This window comes from Rhineura floridana, chromosome 2 (assembly GCF_030035675.1).
Source record: "Rhineura floridana isolate rRhiFlo1 chromosome 2, rRhiFlo1.hap2, whole genome shotgun sequence".
NCBI classification, from domain to species: domain Eukaryota; kingdom Metazoa; phylum Chordata; class Lepidosauria; order Squamata; family Rhineuridae; genus Rhineura; species Rhineura floridana.
This window is the reverse complement of record NC_084481.1, coordinates 110,210,501-110,222,999: the sequence shown is the minus strand read 5'-3', so window position 1 is coordinate 110,222,999 and position 12,499 is coordinate 110,210,501. Positions and strand designations below refer to the sequence as shown.

At 40.9% G+C, this 12,499-nt stretch overlaps 1 protein-coding gene across 16 annotated transcripts in view; it reads right to left on the bottom strand.

Annotated features, from left to right (window-relative positions):
• The window catches only part of BRSK2 (BR serine/threonine kinase 2), a 708,663-nt gene that overhangs the window by 35,544 nt on the left and 660,620 nt on the right, over nt 1-12,499 (bottom strand). For 14 of the 16 annotated variants that reach the window (XR_009760589.1, XM_061610115.1, XM_061610101.1 and 11 more), the window contains 3 exons: nt 8,771-8,894; nt 4,704-4,884; nt 3,008-3,097 (listed from right to left, as the gene is read on the bottom strand). Coding sequence is in view for 15 of the 16 variants with exons in the window: in XM_061610115.1 (XP_061466099.1) it covers nt 3,008-3,097; nt 4,704-4,884; nt 8,771-8,894 (395 nt within the window). In the remaining variant the exon portion in view is untranslated. Of the gene's footprint in view, nt 1-589; nt 665-1,646; nt 1,880-3,007; nt 3,098-4,703; nt 4,885-8,770; nt 8,895-12,499 lie in introns of those variants that run through there. The other 2 variants (XM_061610106.1, XM_061610107.1) reach the window with 2 other exon arrangements.

The window sequence follows — 12,499 nt, the reverse complement described above, 5'->3', positions numbered from 1 at the left end:
AAAAGCAGAGAATTCACTGCTCAGATGGAATGACAGATTATATTAATATTGCCATTTACTGAAAGGGATACACAGAAAATTAATTCCTTCCCATGGGAGAAGCCTACCAGAGGAAAGGAATGTCTTGATAACAGAAATGACATCAGTGGAAATACTCACTATTTGTTCTTGCAAACATTGCTTCTTACTAAGTGGTATAGAATGTACTTGATTGAGATGTGGGCAAAACTGTGGTCATTTTTTCTATCTAACCAAGCAGGATTCTCCTTTCATTTCAAGATGAGTTGATGCATGGTTTCAAGAATTTCTAGGCAGACTGAATATCCATGGAGATGACATTCTCTCTTTCTACTCTGGAGAGCATAGTCCCTCCAGAATTCAGATGTATGAAGGAATGTGTGTATCTAAGGTTGCCTGGTCAGTGATCATTTCAAGGAATGGATCCCCTGCATCTCAGGGTGCACTGTTCTAGAAGTGCTTTGATGCTGAATGGCATTTTAGTAGCACACTTAGTTTCTACGACTTCATTTACCTGTGCATATGAGCTTGTTCCAGTTTGCTTTAGATCAAAAGTAATAAGCAGAGTGAATCTCAAGAAGCAGAAATGAGAATGAAAATGGAAGATACTAACTGGGATGTGCAGCTGTAACACAGGAACACACCACTGAAATGAGATACGCACAAGGAAATGATGCAATGTCTATCAATACTGGTATAAGCTTGCAAAGAATGAGAGACAACAGAAAACAGTCCTGTTCTGAAACCCAGGCAAGCCAGTTTAATGGGCTGGCCCATAGCTTGGCAGACCAAGCAAGGGCAGGAGAGGTAGCAAGCATCATCTCCACAAAGTCACAAGTCCTTGGTGGCAGTGATGGAGCTGGAGACACGTTCATAGATGGGGTCACCCAGCTGTAGGGTACATCTGTTGCAATATATTGTATCATCCCTCTCCCTCTCACAGTATATAAAGTTTGTTCACACAGAGGCCTCCATTCACTCACCTGTAATGGCACCTGACCTGACAGATGGGAGATACTGCTTTGTTAGCAGGTAAACTCTCTGGACTTCCCCAGAGGCTAGAATCAGTACAAATGTGCTTTGCACTTTAATCTGTGAGTTACAGATTAAATGAACATCGATTTCAATTGAGGCTGCTTTTGAAGTCAGCAACTGTTCCTCATAGAATACAGCTTGATTCTGAGTTACCCAGGCTGAAAAGACATTATGCTAAGCCAAATGGCTAATCATTTCCTGGGTACCAGGGGACTGAAGTTTGGAACAACAATAGCATTCTTTGCCATGCCCACTCAACACTCATCTGGCAGTGATCCTGGGAACAACTCTCCATTACTCTTATTCCATTTCAAAGTGTCATTTGGTGCCAACTCCCCATTATTCCTAGCCCATTCCAAACTAAGGTAATTTTGGTGAGATTTTTGCTTCCCTGTTTTCTCCTCAACCACAGCCTGGACTTCCATATAATTTTTAAATCACAGCCACATACGAAATAAATGGTTCTTGTCAAGAATTCCATGCACTCACAGGTTTTAGTCTGAGTTCACACCAAGTGGTTGTTGTTTAATATCTCACTATGAGTAAGCTCTACATACATAGGAAGCTCTCTGTTGTGACTAGCCACAATGTGAAGCTAACTTTACTGCACTTTTCCAATAGCATGAAGATCTGGAGCTAATAAGGACATGGTCAGATCAACTTCACCATGTGGGCAATCATGACAGGCAACTAGCCTCCCATGTGACTGCAGCCACTGCATGGTGAATCTATAAAAGTAGCAGTCCCACAGTGCTGAGTCTTTGAATCTATCCTGATTCTCCCTCCTTTTGTTTGAAACGTCTTCCTCCTTAGACCAACCACACATCTGCAAATGCAAAATGAGTGACAACAGTCTGTTTGACCAAATTTGACTCAGGCCATAATGAACAGTCTCAGAAATGTAGAATGTCTTTTCCTATCCTTGCTCTCAGTTTTGGAAGGGTGCTCATTTCCTTTCATTTATACATTATGTTTTCCTCACATGCCTGTTATCATAAGGGTGGCTTTAGTGGACAAGGTAAGCTCTCACTGATCAAGAGAGAAATACTCCAGAGGAACATCTTGCAGAGGAAAGAGAACATAAACATTTTACATAAGACATCCTCATTCTAGATGGATGACAAAACTGGACTTTGAATCTATGTACCTTTATTTTATTTTTCTCATACACTTTCCCACAGACAAAAGTTTCCTTTAGTGTTATGGAGGTTTTTTTGGCTTGGAAGCAGCAAAATCCACTTATCCTAGGAACCTTCACAAGGTGAAGCACTAAGTACAGAGCTTGTGGAAGGTTGGAAAAGTTGTAGGGGAATTGCTGAACCTGACAGTAGAGAAAAGTTAACCCCATTGATTAAAGAGGCTGAGGGTAATAAAACATTTCCTCACGGAGTGTGGCATAAATCTGAAACTGGCAAGATATTTCTGCTGTTGCTCAACCATTTTAACTTCACTAGAATGAGCAGATAAAATGGCATGTGGGTTCTTAAGAGCTAGTTACCTTCAAAAACTAGTGTTGCTCTAAACTTCCAGTAATTCCCATCTGCTAACAAAAATCCTCCTCTCCCCAGGAGTTAGATCAGGTAACTGTTTAATTAAAAAAAAAAAATTGTAGAGAACTGTTTCATCAGATACAGTTTCAGGCATGCCTATGTATTGGGGAAATTTTGGAATTACACAAACTGCTGATGACACTTCCTGTGAAAGGGGAACAAATGGCTCTTAGGGCAGGGCAGGGCAGGGCTGTTCACGCACGGGGGGATGCATTTAGGAAATGGGGATTGGTGCAAGGTAGGCGGGAGTGGAGCAAATGGCAGGGGAGGGATGTGCAGAGGAGTCTTACTGTTTGGTCTGAATGAAACTAGTTTTCTAGGTGCAACTTGAAGACTACGCTAAGAGGTGCTTCCAATTCATGTCCTTGCCTGAAGCAGAGCACTGAACTTTGGAAGCTACTTACCTGATAACTGCTGCACTGAAGGCTGGTCATGTGTGCTTAACAACTGAGCCTGAATGGTTTCTACTACCCTCTTAAAGCGACGGCTTGGACCTGTGAAAAGACACATGGGACTGTGAGATGAGGAAGAACTGAAGACCACTGCACAATGAAGAGTGTAGGTAGGCAAGAAGACAGGAAGGAGGGAGCACCTTTCCATTTTTTATGCCCAGTATTAGTCTTTACATTCAAGCTTCTAGTCCTTTCTTTCTAAATCTTTCCAATTCCCTGCTGTTAATTATTTCTTCTCCCTTACACACACACACCCATACCACCATTTTACTGCTGCAGAAGCATACTTAGACTGTCAGCCTCTTTGGCTTCTTTCTCTCATTCCCACCTCTGAGCCTCGTGCTGCTCCCTATGCTTGGAAGAGAATCCATCTCTCTGTTCAGCAAATCATTCCATTAATCCCTTTCGTCCTCTCCCTCAAGACTCACTTCTGGAACCAAAGCCCTTTCAGGAACAGCTACTGGAGGCATACCTTATTTGCTCCTCCATCACTAATTTATTCTCCCTTCCTTGATCCTCATGACTTTCTATCAATCCTTCAGTTTTCTTCTTTCTTGCCTAGCTAATGAAAATGGCAAATCCTCCGGAAAGGAATAGTGTCACTTTTATGTTCTGTACAGCATGCACCTAAGGACCTCATTGCTACTCTATAAAAGTTAAACATCAGTAGCAATAGATTATAATTATCACATTGTTAATAAAGCTTCACACACACACACACACACACACACACACACACACACACACACAGAGAGAGAGAGAGAGAGAGAGAGAGAGAGAGAGAGAGAGAGAGAGAGAGATTAGTTTATCTGGAATCTAAATAATAATAAACTATTTCCAGAGCATTTGCCTTGTTTTAAAGCACTTCAGCACAACTATGAAGCTAAAGACAGTCTTTCAGGAAGGAAAAAGGGAAGTGGGAAGATTTTAAAGGAATGGTTTCAAAGTTGTTAGGCCAGACTCAATTATGTCCACCTGAAAAGAAGTGGGATGGTTAAATGTTCCCTGAAATGAAGTGGGATGGTAAACCCACCCCATGAAATGTAACTTGCCAAGTGCATGACAACCCCACCAATATTCAGTCCCAGAGAGACAACAAAAGCAGATTTATGGTGTCTCTGTTGGGCTACCATATCTGGATAGTAGTGAGCTATGTTCAACTTGGTGGGTCACATGCTGTACAGACCTGTTATAAAGAATACTAGACTAAACACCCTGAATAACATTTTGTTTTAAGGACTGATGAAGGACATCAGTTTTGAAAGCACTCTTCCAACATTTTGAAGGCTAGTCTGTCTGCTAAAATGGTTTCTTTTGGGGTTGCCTCAAACACAAACACATTCCTATATGAATTCCAGAGAAGTAGCCATGTTAATCTATTGCAAGAAAAACAACAAAAAGTCTTGTGGTACCTTTAAAGACTAACAAATGTTATATTTGATTGTCACTCCCATGCAGAAAAAATATATACAAACTATGTAAATCTTTATGTGTGATATATGTATTCCACAGCATGTATATTTGACATACATACACTGGATATGTGGACCTGCTACTATCTGTTGAAAAAATTAACTGCAATTGAGACAGCCCTCGCTATTTTGTCTATGCTTTTCCTGAACATAAGCAGCACACTTGTGGCAATTACCTGATAAAAGTGTGAAAGTGACTGAGTAGATCCCGTTCTCTTTCTGGGCCTCCCCACCTTCTGTGTATGTTATGTCCACTTGGAACTTCACTGGCTTCTGAAAGACAGCAGGACCTCCTGTGGACTTGTACTCTGCACGGAAGCTTGTTTGTGAGATGACACTGTGACTGAGACTGGGAATCTAGGTTTCAAAAAAAAATGCATGATACTGTGAAAGAAAACAAATGGTACCACTAACTGTAGGACCAGTGGCGACACATCCATTTCAAAGGCAACTTTATTTTCCTTAGAATATGAAAGGGTAAATATGCATAGTATGTGGGACTGAATTTTCTTTAAGAACTAAAAAGTATTTCAGTCAAATCTGCAGTAATCAAGAATAAACTGAACCTCACTCATATAGTCATTTTTTTTAAAAAAAGGTGCGTAGTAACAAGTCTATGCTCTCACCCACAGCAATGTCTGTCATTTTGGGAATCCTTTCTTTTAGATTCTTTTTTTTTTAGTATAGCTGTCTCCACACACCAAGGTGATCTTCCTTGTCTATTTTGCATAGGTATCATATTGTGCTAACTGGCATTGAAAAATGGTTATTCATTTATTTACGAACATTTATAGCCCGCTTACAGAAAATTCTCTAAGTGGTGTACGAAACTTGAGATATTTAAACCAAAAACAGAGAACCATTAACCCCCACATCATTATAACAACAGATAAACTACAAATCAAATTTGCTAAATACAAGCTCCAGCTTCAACAATTCAGTGGTCACAGAGAGCCTGGGCAAATAAATAGGTCTTTAAAAGACATCTAAAACAGATAATAGAGGAAGCATCCCATATGGCAGAAGGAAGAGAATTCCAAAGTGCAGGGGTGGTGACAGAAAAGGTCCGTTTCCAAGTCACTGCCAAATGATATCCCATAGGGCCTGATGCTGCCAATAAGGTCTTCTCAGATGATCATACAGAGCAATCCAAACTATATGCAACCAGCATAACATACACCAGCATATATTAGGCCAGAGTGAATTACCCTGCTCCAACCTGCTTTCAGGAGAGGGACTGCTGGTGGCTGAGCTGGCCCCCACGCTTTTTTTTTTTTTACTTTCACCACCCTTTCTATCAGTGTCATTTCTGCTGGGTTGCTAGGTCATGTGACTGAGCTGAAAGGAGTTTGGAACAGAGGTAAGTCTTCCCCTCCCCACCCCTGAAACATCCCAGGGGTTGAGCCATGGCTGATGGAGGACTTTGTACCAGTGTATGCCCAGCTGTGGCGGGATGGGGGACTTCAGCCAGCATAGCACCAGCCGAGTCCAGGCTCAGTCACCACTAGGGTTGCCAGGTCCATGGCCTGAGACTGATCCTGTATCTTTAGGAGAAGAGAAAGTCAGCCAAGTGCAGGTGTTTTTGCAACACTGTAATGGGAGAAACCACAAGGTGGAATTCTCCCTTCCCCCTGCACAACTTTTAAAGATACAGAAGACCTCTTGAAGGCTGGGCCTGGCAACCAATAGAAGCTGGTAGTAGGTCCTCCTTGCTACAGGTATTTCATGAGCATCCAGGGACAAAGATAGATCTAGGGTACCCCCAAACTATACGTCTGTTCCTTCAGAGGGAGTGCAATCCCATCCAGACCAGGCAAATGTCCCAACTCCTGGACTTGGGAGCCACTCACACACAGAATCCCTGTCTTACCAGGATTCAGTTTCAGTTTACTGGGCTTCATCCAGCCTACCACTGTGTCCAGGCACTGGTTCAGAATATGCACAGCCTCTCCTGATTCAGATGTTACACAGAAACACAGCTGGGTGTCATTCACAAACAGATGACTCCACACTCCAAATCTCTTAATGGCTGGCCCCTGGAGCTTCATATAGATGTTAAGCAGCACTGGGGGCAAGATAGTGCCTTGAGGCATCCAAGAACAAAGTTTCCAGAAGGCAGGTACATAGTCACTCTCTGGACCAGCCCTGCAAATTGGAGCGGAACCAATGTAAAACAGTACTGCATGCTAAATTGCACATGGAGCACAATTCGACTGACAATGTGGAAAAAGGACAAGAAGATAACCATTTTAAAGTTATTAGTATAGTGTTGAAAGCACTTTGCATATATCTCCATACACCTTACAACAAGTCTTTAAATATTATTACTTCCATAATATAGATGGGGGGTGGGTTGAGGGCTGAGGCTGAAAGATAGTAGTTTGGTCCCCAGTGAGCTGAGACTTGAATCAGTGAATTCCGTATCACACCAGCTCCAATAATTATTTGAGGCTGCAATCTTATACACAGTTATCTGGGAGTAGATCCCATTGAACTCAATGGGTGATATCCAACTTAAATCATAGATCCTCTGAAATCAATGGGCAAGTTACTGATGTCCATTATTTCCATGGGCCTACTCTGAATGCGACTAACATTGGATTTTATTCAATGTCTACTTCTGAGCAGACAAATATAGGACTGCATTCTCTGAGGCACTTAAAATTGCAAAGAGCACTTGGAAATGATTTCTGCTTTTACATGTATTTCTCAATCACCAATTAGCCCCCAAAGTTAGTTGTTTCAATGAGAGTTCCAGAACTTATCTTGAGGTGGGGTTCTCCCAAGGACAGAGTCTGTTTTGGCTCCCAGAAAAGAATAAGAAATAAGCTACTAAATGGGAGGATAAAGAAATGACCCCATGACGCATAGCCACAGTGATTTCATGTGCAATTCTGCTTGGAGTATGGCTGGATTTATGAACTATGGTCTAGAGAACCTGAAAAACTTTTATTTATTTATTTACTTATTTATAAATAAATAAATAAATACATGCCTAAGTAGTCCATCTCTTTTTAATCTTATTTCTTTGTGATGTTTCATCAAGAAAGCAGCTCTTGGTAAGAAATGAATACATAAAAAACAAAAGAACATTAATAAAGGTGGAGGTGACATAGAGCAATCTAAGAACAAGGAAACAAAGGTAACTTCTACACTAGCCTTTTAATATGGAGCAGATGTAATGTGCTCACTCAATTTTTACAGAGAATTTAGGTGATGGCATTCCCAGCCCAACATGCTCCAGAGTTCACTATATTGTCCTCCCATCTTTTTTAGATCTGATTTTAACATAGTTTTAATTGTTTTTGAAGATTAAATTTAGTCAGTACATGCTATGTAGCCATAGTAATAATAACAATAACACTTTAACAATGGAAACTGATTTCCTCCTACTGTATCTTGTCTTGCATTCTAGTACTACAAAGCAACCACACTCACTTTCAAAGAGATTTTCATTACATAATGTTATTATTTTTAGTTAAAATGCAATTCAGAATACACTGGCAAGTGTGGACTGGCAAATTGGCATTGAGGCTTCCCAGGGCTACTGTCCCTTTTATTTTCCTCCTTAATCCTTTGTTTTAAAGGGGCTTCTGTTTCTCTGCTTCTGGCCTTTAATTAGTTGGTTCCTGTTTCTTGTGATGGTGATGATAATTACTGGTTTTGTCTTTGCAATCAGAACAAATGTTCATTAATTTTATTATCACAATTGTATGATTATTATAATAAAATTAATTAAAAATTAAGAAGCAATTGCTCTGATTGAAAAGAAGAAAAAAATAAAATAAAACCTCTCCTACAGAGAATAGGAACTGATCAATTAAGACCCAGTAAGGAAATGATGTGGCTACATAAGGGAACAGGAAGAAATTAATTAAAAGGGCAGAAGCTAAGAAGCAGAAGTTACTTTAAGCAAAAGGCGCAATGAGGAAACTGCTAAATTAATGGGAGAGTTGCAGAGAAAAATTGGTTTTTTGCTGAATGGGGTTTACTTTATACAGTACTATTTTGCATGTGGGATGGGCACTGCTGAATTTTTGTGGTGAACATGAGCATTATATGAAACGCCACTTGGAACCACCCATTTCAATTTCACTTCTAGCAGATCATGCACAGGCTGTAACTCACTAGTTTTAAAGGGTATTAGTGGAAAAGCAGCCCAAATGTTTCTGGAACTGTAGGCTAAGAGATCATTATTTTTTGCAAGTTTCACTTGCTTATGTATGTTTGTTTATGTACTTACCGAGAGGAATGCATGAACTATGTCAGCCTTGATAGAACTTAGTGGCTTGTCCTTAATTACCACGAAGATCTGTTCTTCTTTCTCTAGGTTAATAAAATTACCAAACCAGGATTTTTTGGCAAGCCTGACCAAGCCAGAGGGAAAGAGAGAAGAAAAAAACAGAAAGCAGAGAGAATGTTTAGAAAAGTACAGGCAATTATTGTACACAGCCAACTAGACCTTGGCTATGCAGTATGTTAAGATATAATCCACTGTGTCAAGAAAGTCATATTTGTTCAGATATAAACCACCCCAGTGTTACATATGGCTTTATTACAACAGTATGGATAGTCAGAAACAAAAGACTAGGTAGTGCTCAAGTAAATCTAGATGAGCAGAGGCAGTAATGGATACAGCTGTGAAACAGCTTTACAAGATATAGCAGGGAGCTGAATAAGGAGGATGTTGCTAGGTCTCTTTGTTTTCCAATGAAATACATACATGTAGCCCACACACATTCTGCTTTCTGTAAATTCTCTGCACATGAATGGAATTTGCTCTCTGGCATCCTAAAAAATCCAGCTTGCACTATGTTCACTGATAGCCCCATGGACAGATAATTCCAATTTCTAGTTGTAAGGTTATTAATAGGAATACCACCCATACAACTGACAAAAAGAGTTGTGTCTTTTTAAAAAGGCAAGCTGCCTTTTTTAAAAATAGCATCCACCTCTGTCAATCTCCCTGATTAATAAATGAAAACAAAACAATAACAATTTGCAAATCTCTCCCTGTTCCTCCGTTAAACTGGGTTGAGAAAGCACAACTCTGTAAAATATTAATAAGCAGCTATATTTGTCCACAAGCCAAAGATTAGCATGGGGAAAAGTAAAGGGAAAGAGGCACTCATTTATGTAAGTTATTAAGAAGCCTGGGGTACAGCATGCACAGACATTACATATTGATTTGCTTGTGTCTTCCTCAAACACGCCAGAATGACTCTTTTGGCCACAGAACAATTACAGTGTCTAGACCTTGCATATTAAAAGCCTTTGCTGATTATATATATATATATATAATTATCCATCCCATCTGCCCCAGTCCTTTCAGGCTTGCATCAGTCTTAAGGCCACTTCATACATCCACCGCTACCACCACCCGCTATAGAAAAGTACAAAGGATGGAGTGAGTGCTTTTCCCATTGCAGGCACATGGGCCACAGAACAGATGTGAGTTGCTGTGGGATATGTCCGTGTTTCAAGAAACCCATGCCATCTTTCCATACACTCTAACAGCCTTTCCCAACCAGTGTGCCTCCAGATGTTGTTGGACCACAATTCCCATCTTTCCTGACCATTGGCAATGCTGGCTGAGGCTGATGGGAGTTGTGGTCCAACAACATCTGGAGGCACACTGGTTGGGAAAGGCTGCACTACAATATATACATTTTAATATCTGGGGTTTATTTCCTCCTGCAGTTTTATCAAGGGGGAAGAGACAATTCTGGTGAAGTTCTCATATCTGGGTTACAAGGCTTTTGATGTGCTTATTTTACTTTTGTGGTGGCTGTTTCTTTCATTCTACAAATCATTTTACCAGTGCCCTGCACTCTGCAGTCTCCCTGGCTTTCCATGATTCAATTAAAGCCCAAGGGAAGACATCATGACATCACGGGGCTTTTTAAGATTAGGAAACACAGGGAGCCTGCAGAGTGCTGAAGAAATGTTTCCTGGAAAACATGCATGGCACCCTTGGCATCTTTGCAAGGTAAGGTAAGCGTAAAAATCTTGACTCAAGGAAATTCTCAAATGTCCTGAGAATGAGGTGGAAAAATGGAAACAACAAATTTTGGCATAGCATTGGTGTGTATAGTTTAAGTGCTGCTGCTGCCACCAGGGAGAACAGCGCTATCAGAAAAATTCTTAATGCAACTCCAGTACAACAACAACAATGGGGGGACTGACTGGAGACAGTCTCAGTTATACAAGATTAATAGTGCAATTCCAAGCATGTTAACACAGGAGTAAGGACCTTACAACCTAACTAGTGTCCTAAGTAAATATGTTTTAAATGAAACACTACTTTCTTTCTAAAGTGCTGCCACCTAAACAAAACATTGCATTAGATCAGGGACCAGCTAAAGTTACCTTTCCAATAAGGTCTTAAAAATATGAAATTGGTTTTAAAAACCTTGAAGACCATTTTGTTAAATTAAAAACTAGGATATTTCTATTGCCTCTGAGCCATAAAGGATACGTCATACGTCAGTTTAGACTCTTTATATAATTTTAAGGGTAGAATCTCTTCTGTAATGAATGATTTAATTCTTACCCAAATGTACGCAGTTTAAGAAAAAACCATTCTTTAAGAAAAAGGGATGAAAAGGTGCATACTGCTGGCAAAATTGTATCTCATCAATGATCACCAGGAATAAGGGGATTTGCTTAAGTTTCTATTGATGCCCTGGAGCCTGTAACTGCTTGCAATACAGAATTCTTCTGTTGAGTTACACAACAGAGTAGATTCTTGTGAGTTCTCCCGGATCTTCAAGGCAAGGAGGCATAGACAGTGGCACTGATGTTTTGTAACAAAGGGAAAAAATTCAGCAGATCTGAGCACAGTACCTATATTGAATAGATACTGGTTTAGCAATTGGGGCCCAGTGGGAGGAAGGGTGTGGATATTTATATACACTAGTGGCCCAATTAGTTTTGTGTGCTCTCAGAGACTCGTGGGGTCAAATTAATCCCAGAACTCTTTGGGGGATATTCCTATTGACTGTAATAGTGACTCCATGGATAGCTTTGTGGACCTACAGAACAGACTGTTGTCTAAAACGGGTGGAGAACATTTTTGGCTCTAGGTGTCAGGTCTTTATCCAATAGATCCTTTTGAGTTCTCCTGATGTAACTGTGCTGGATCTGTTATTATGACATCACATGATTGACAGGTGGGTTGTCACACCCACCTGTCAAAATCCCTTGTGCGGGGTTCCCAACCTTGGGGACTACAGCGCAGAGGCATTGCCAGTCCTATGCTTTGCTTGCAAGCCTACCCACATTTCTCCTTTCTACCCCTGATGTCAGAGATGCAAAGGAGATGTGCAGGGAATCTCAAAGAGCTTTGAAGCTCACAAAGGAGGGGAGAGTCAGTTTCAATTGAAGCAGTTTCCCTCCTTTGAGCAAGGCACACTCAGTTGATTCTTCCTCCTTCAGCAAGGCACACTGAGTTGATGGGTGGTTGGGAGCACACCTTGCTCCAGTAAAGGAACAATCAGGAGCCCACTTTTAAGCTTCCAATTGTTCCTTTGAAGCCCCTCCATGCATGATGTCAGGAGTAGGGAGGGTGGGTGTGGTCCCTCCATAATAGCCTGGTTGGCCAAATGGGGAGGCCTGGCAGGCCAAGTTTGACCTGCAGGCCAGAGGTTCCCCATCCCTGGTCTAAAGCCATCCAACCCAAATCCTGCAGTCTTAATGCTTACCTGGTGTCTGATCATGGTTGGATTATAGATGCAGGTGAGTCAACTGAAGGCTAAAATAATGATTTTTTTAAACAAGTGGTGTGTATGGGGATCTTGAATTCTGACTGGGTTCAATATCCTGGTCACTCAGGCTTGAATCCTGGGGTTTTCCTGGATTTAGTACTGCAACTGGACCAGCCTGCAGCCAGAACCAGAATCAGACAAGACCTTCTTGATGGAGGACCCCACAACACTCCCCCTAGCATGTATTAGGACCCAGGAACTCAGTG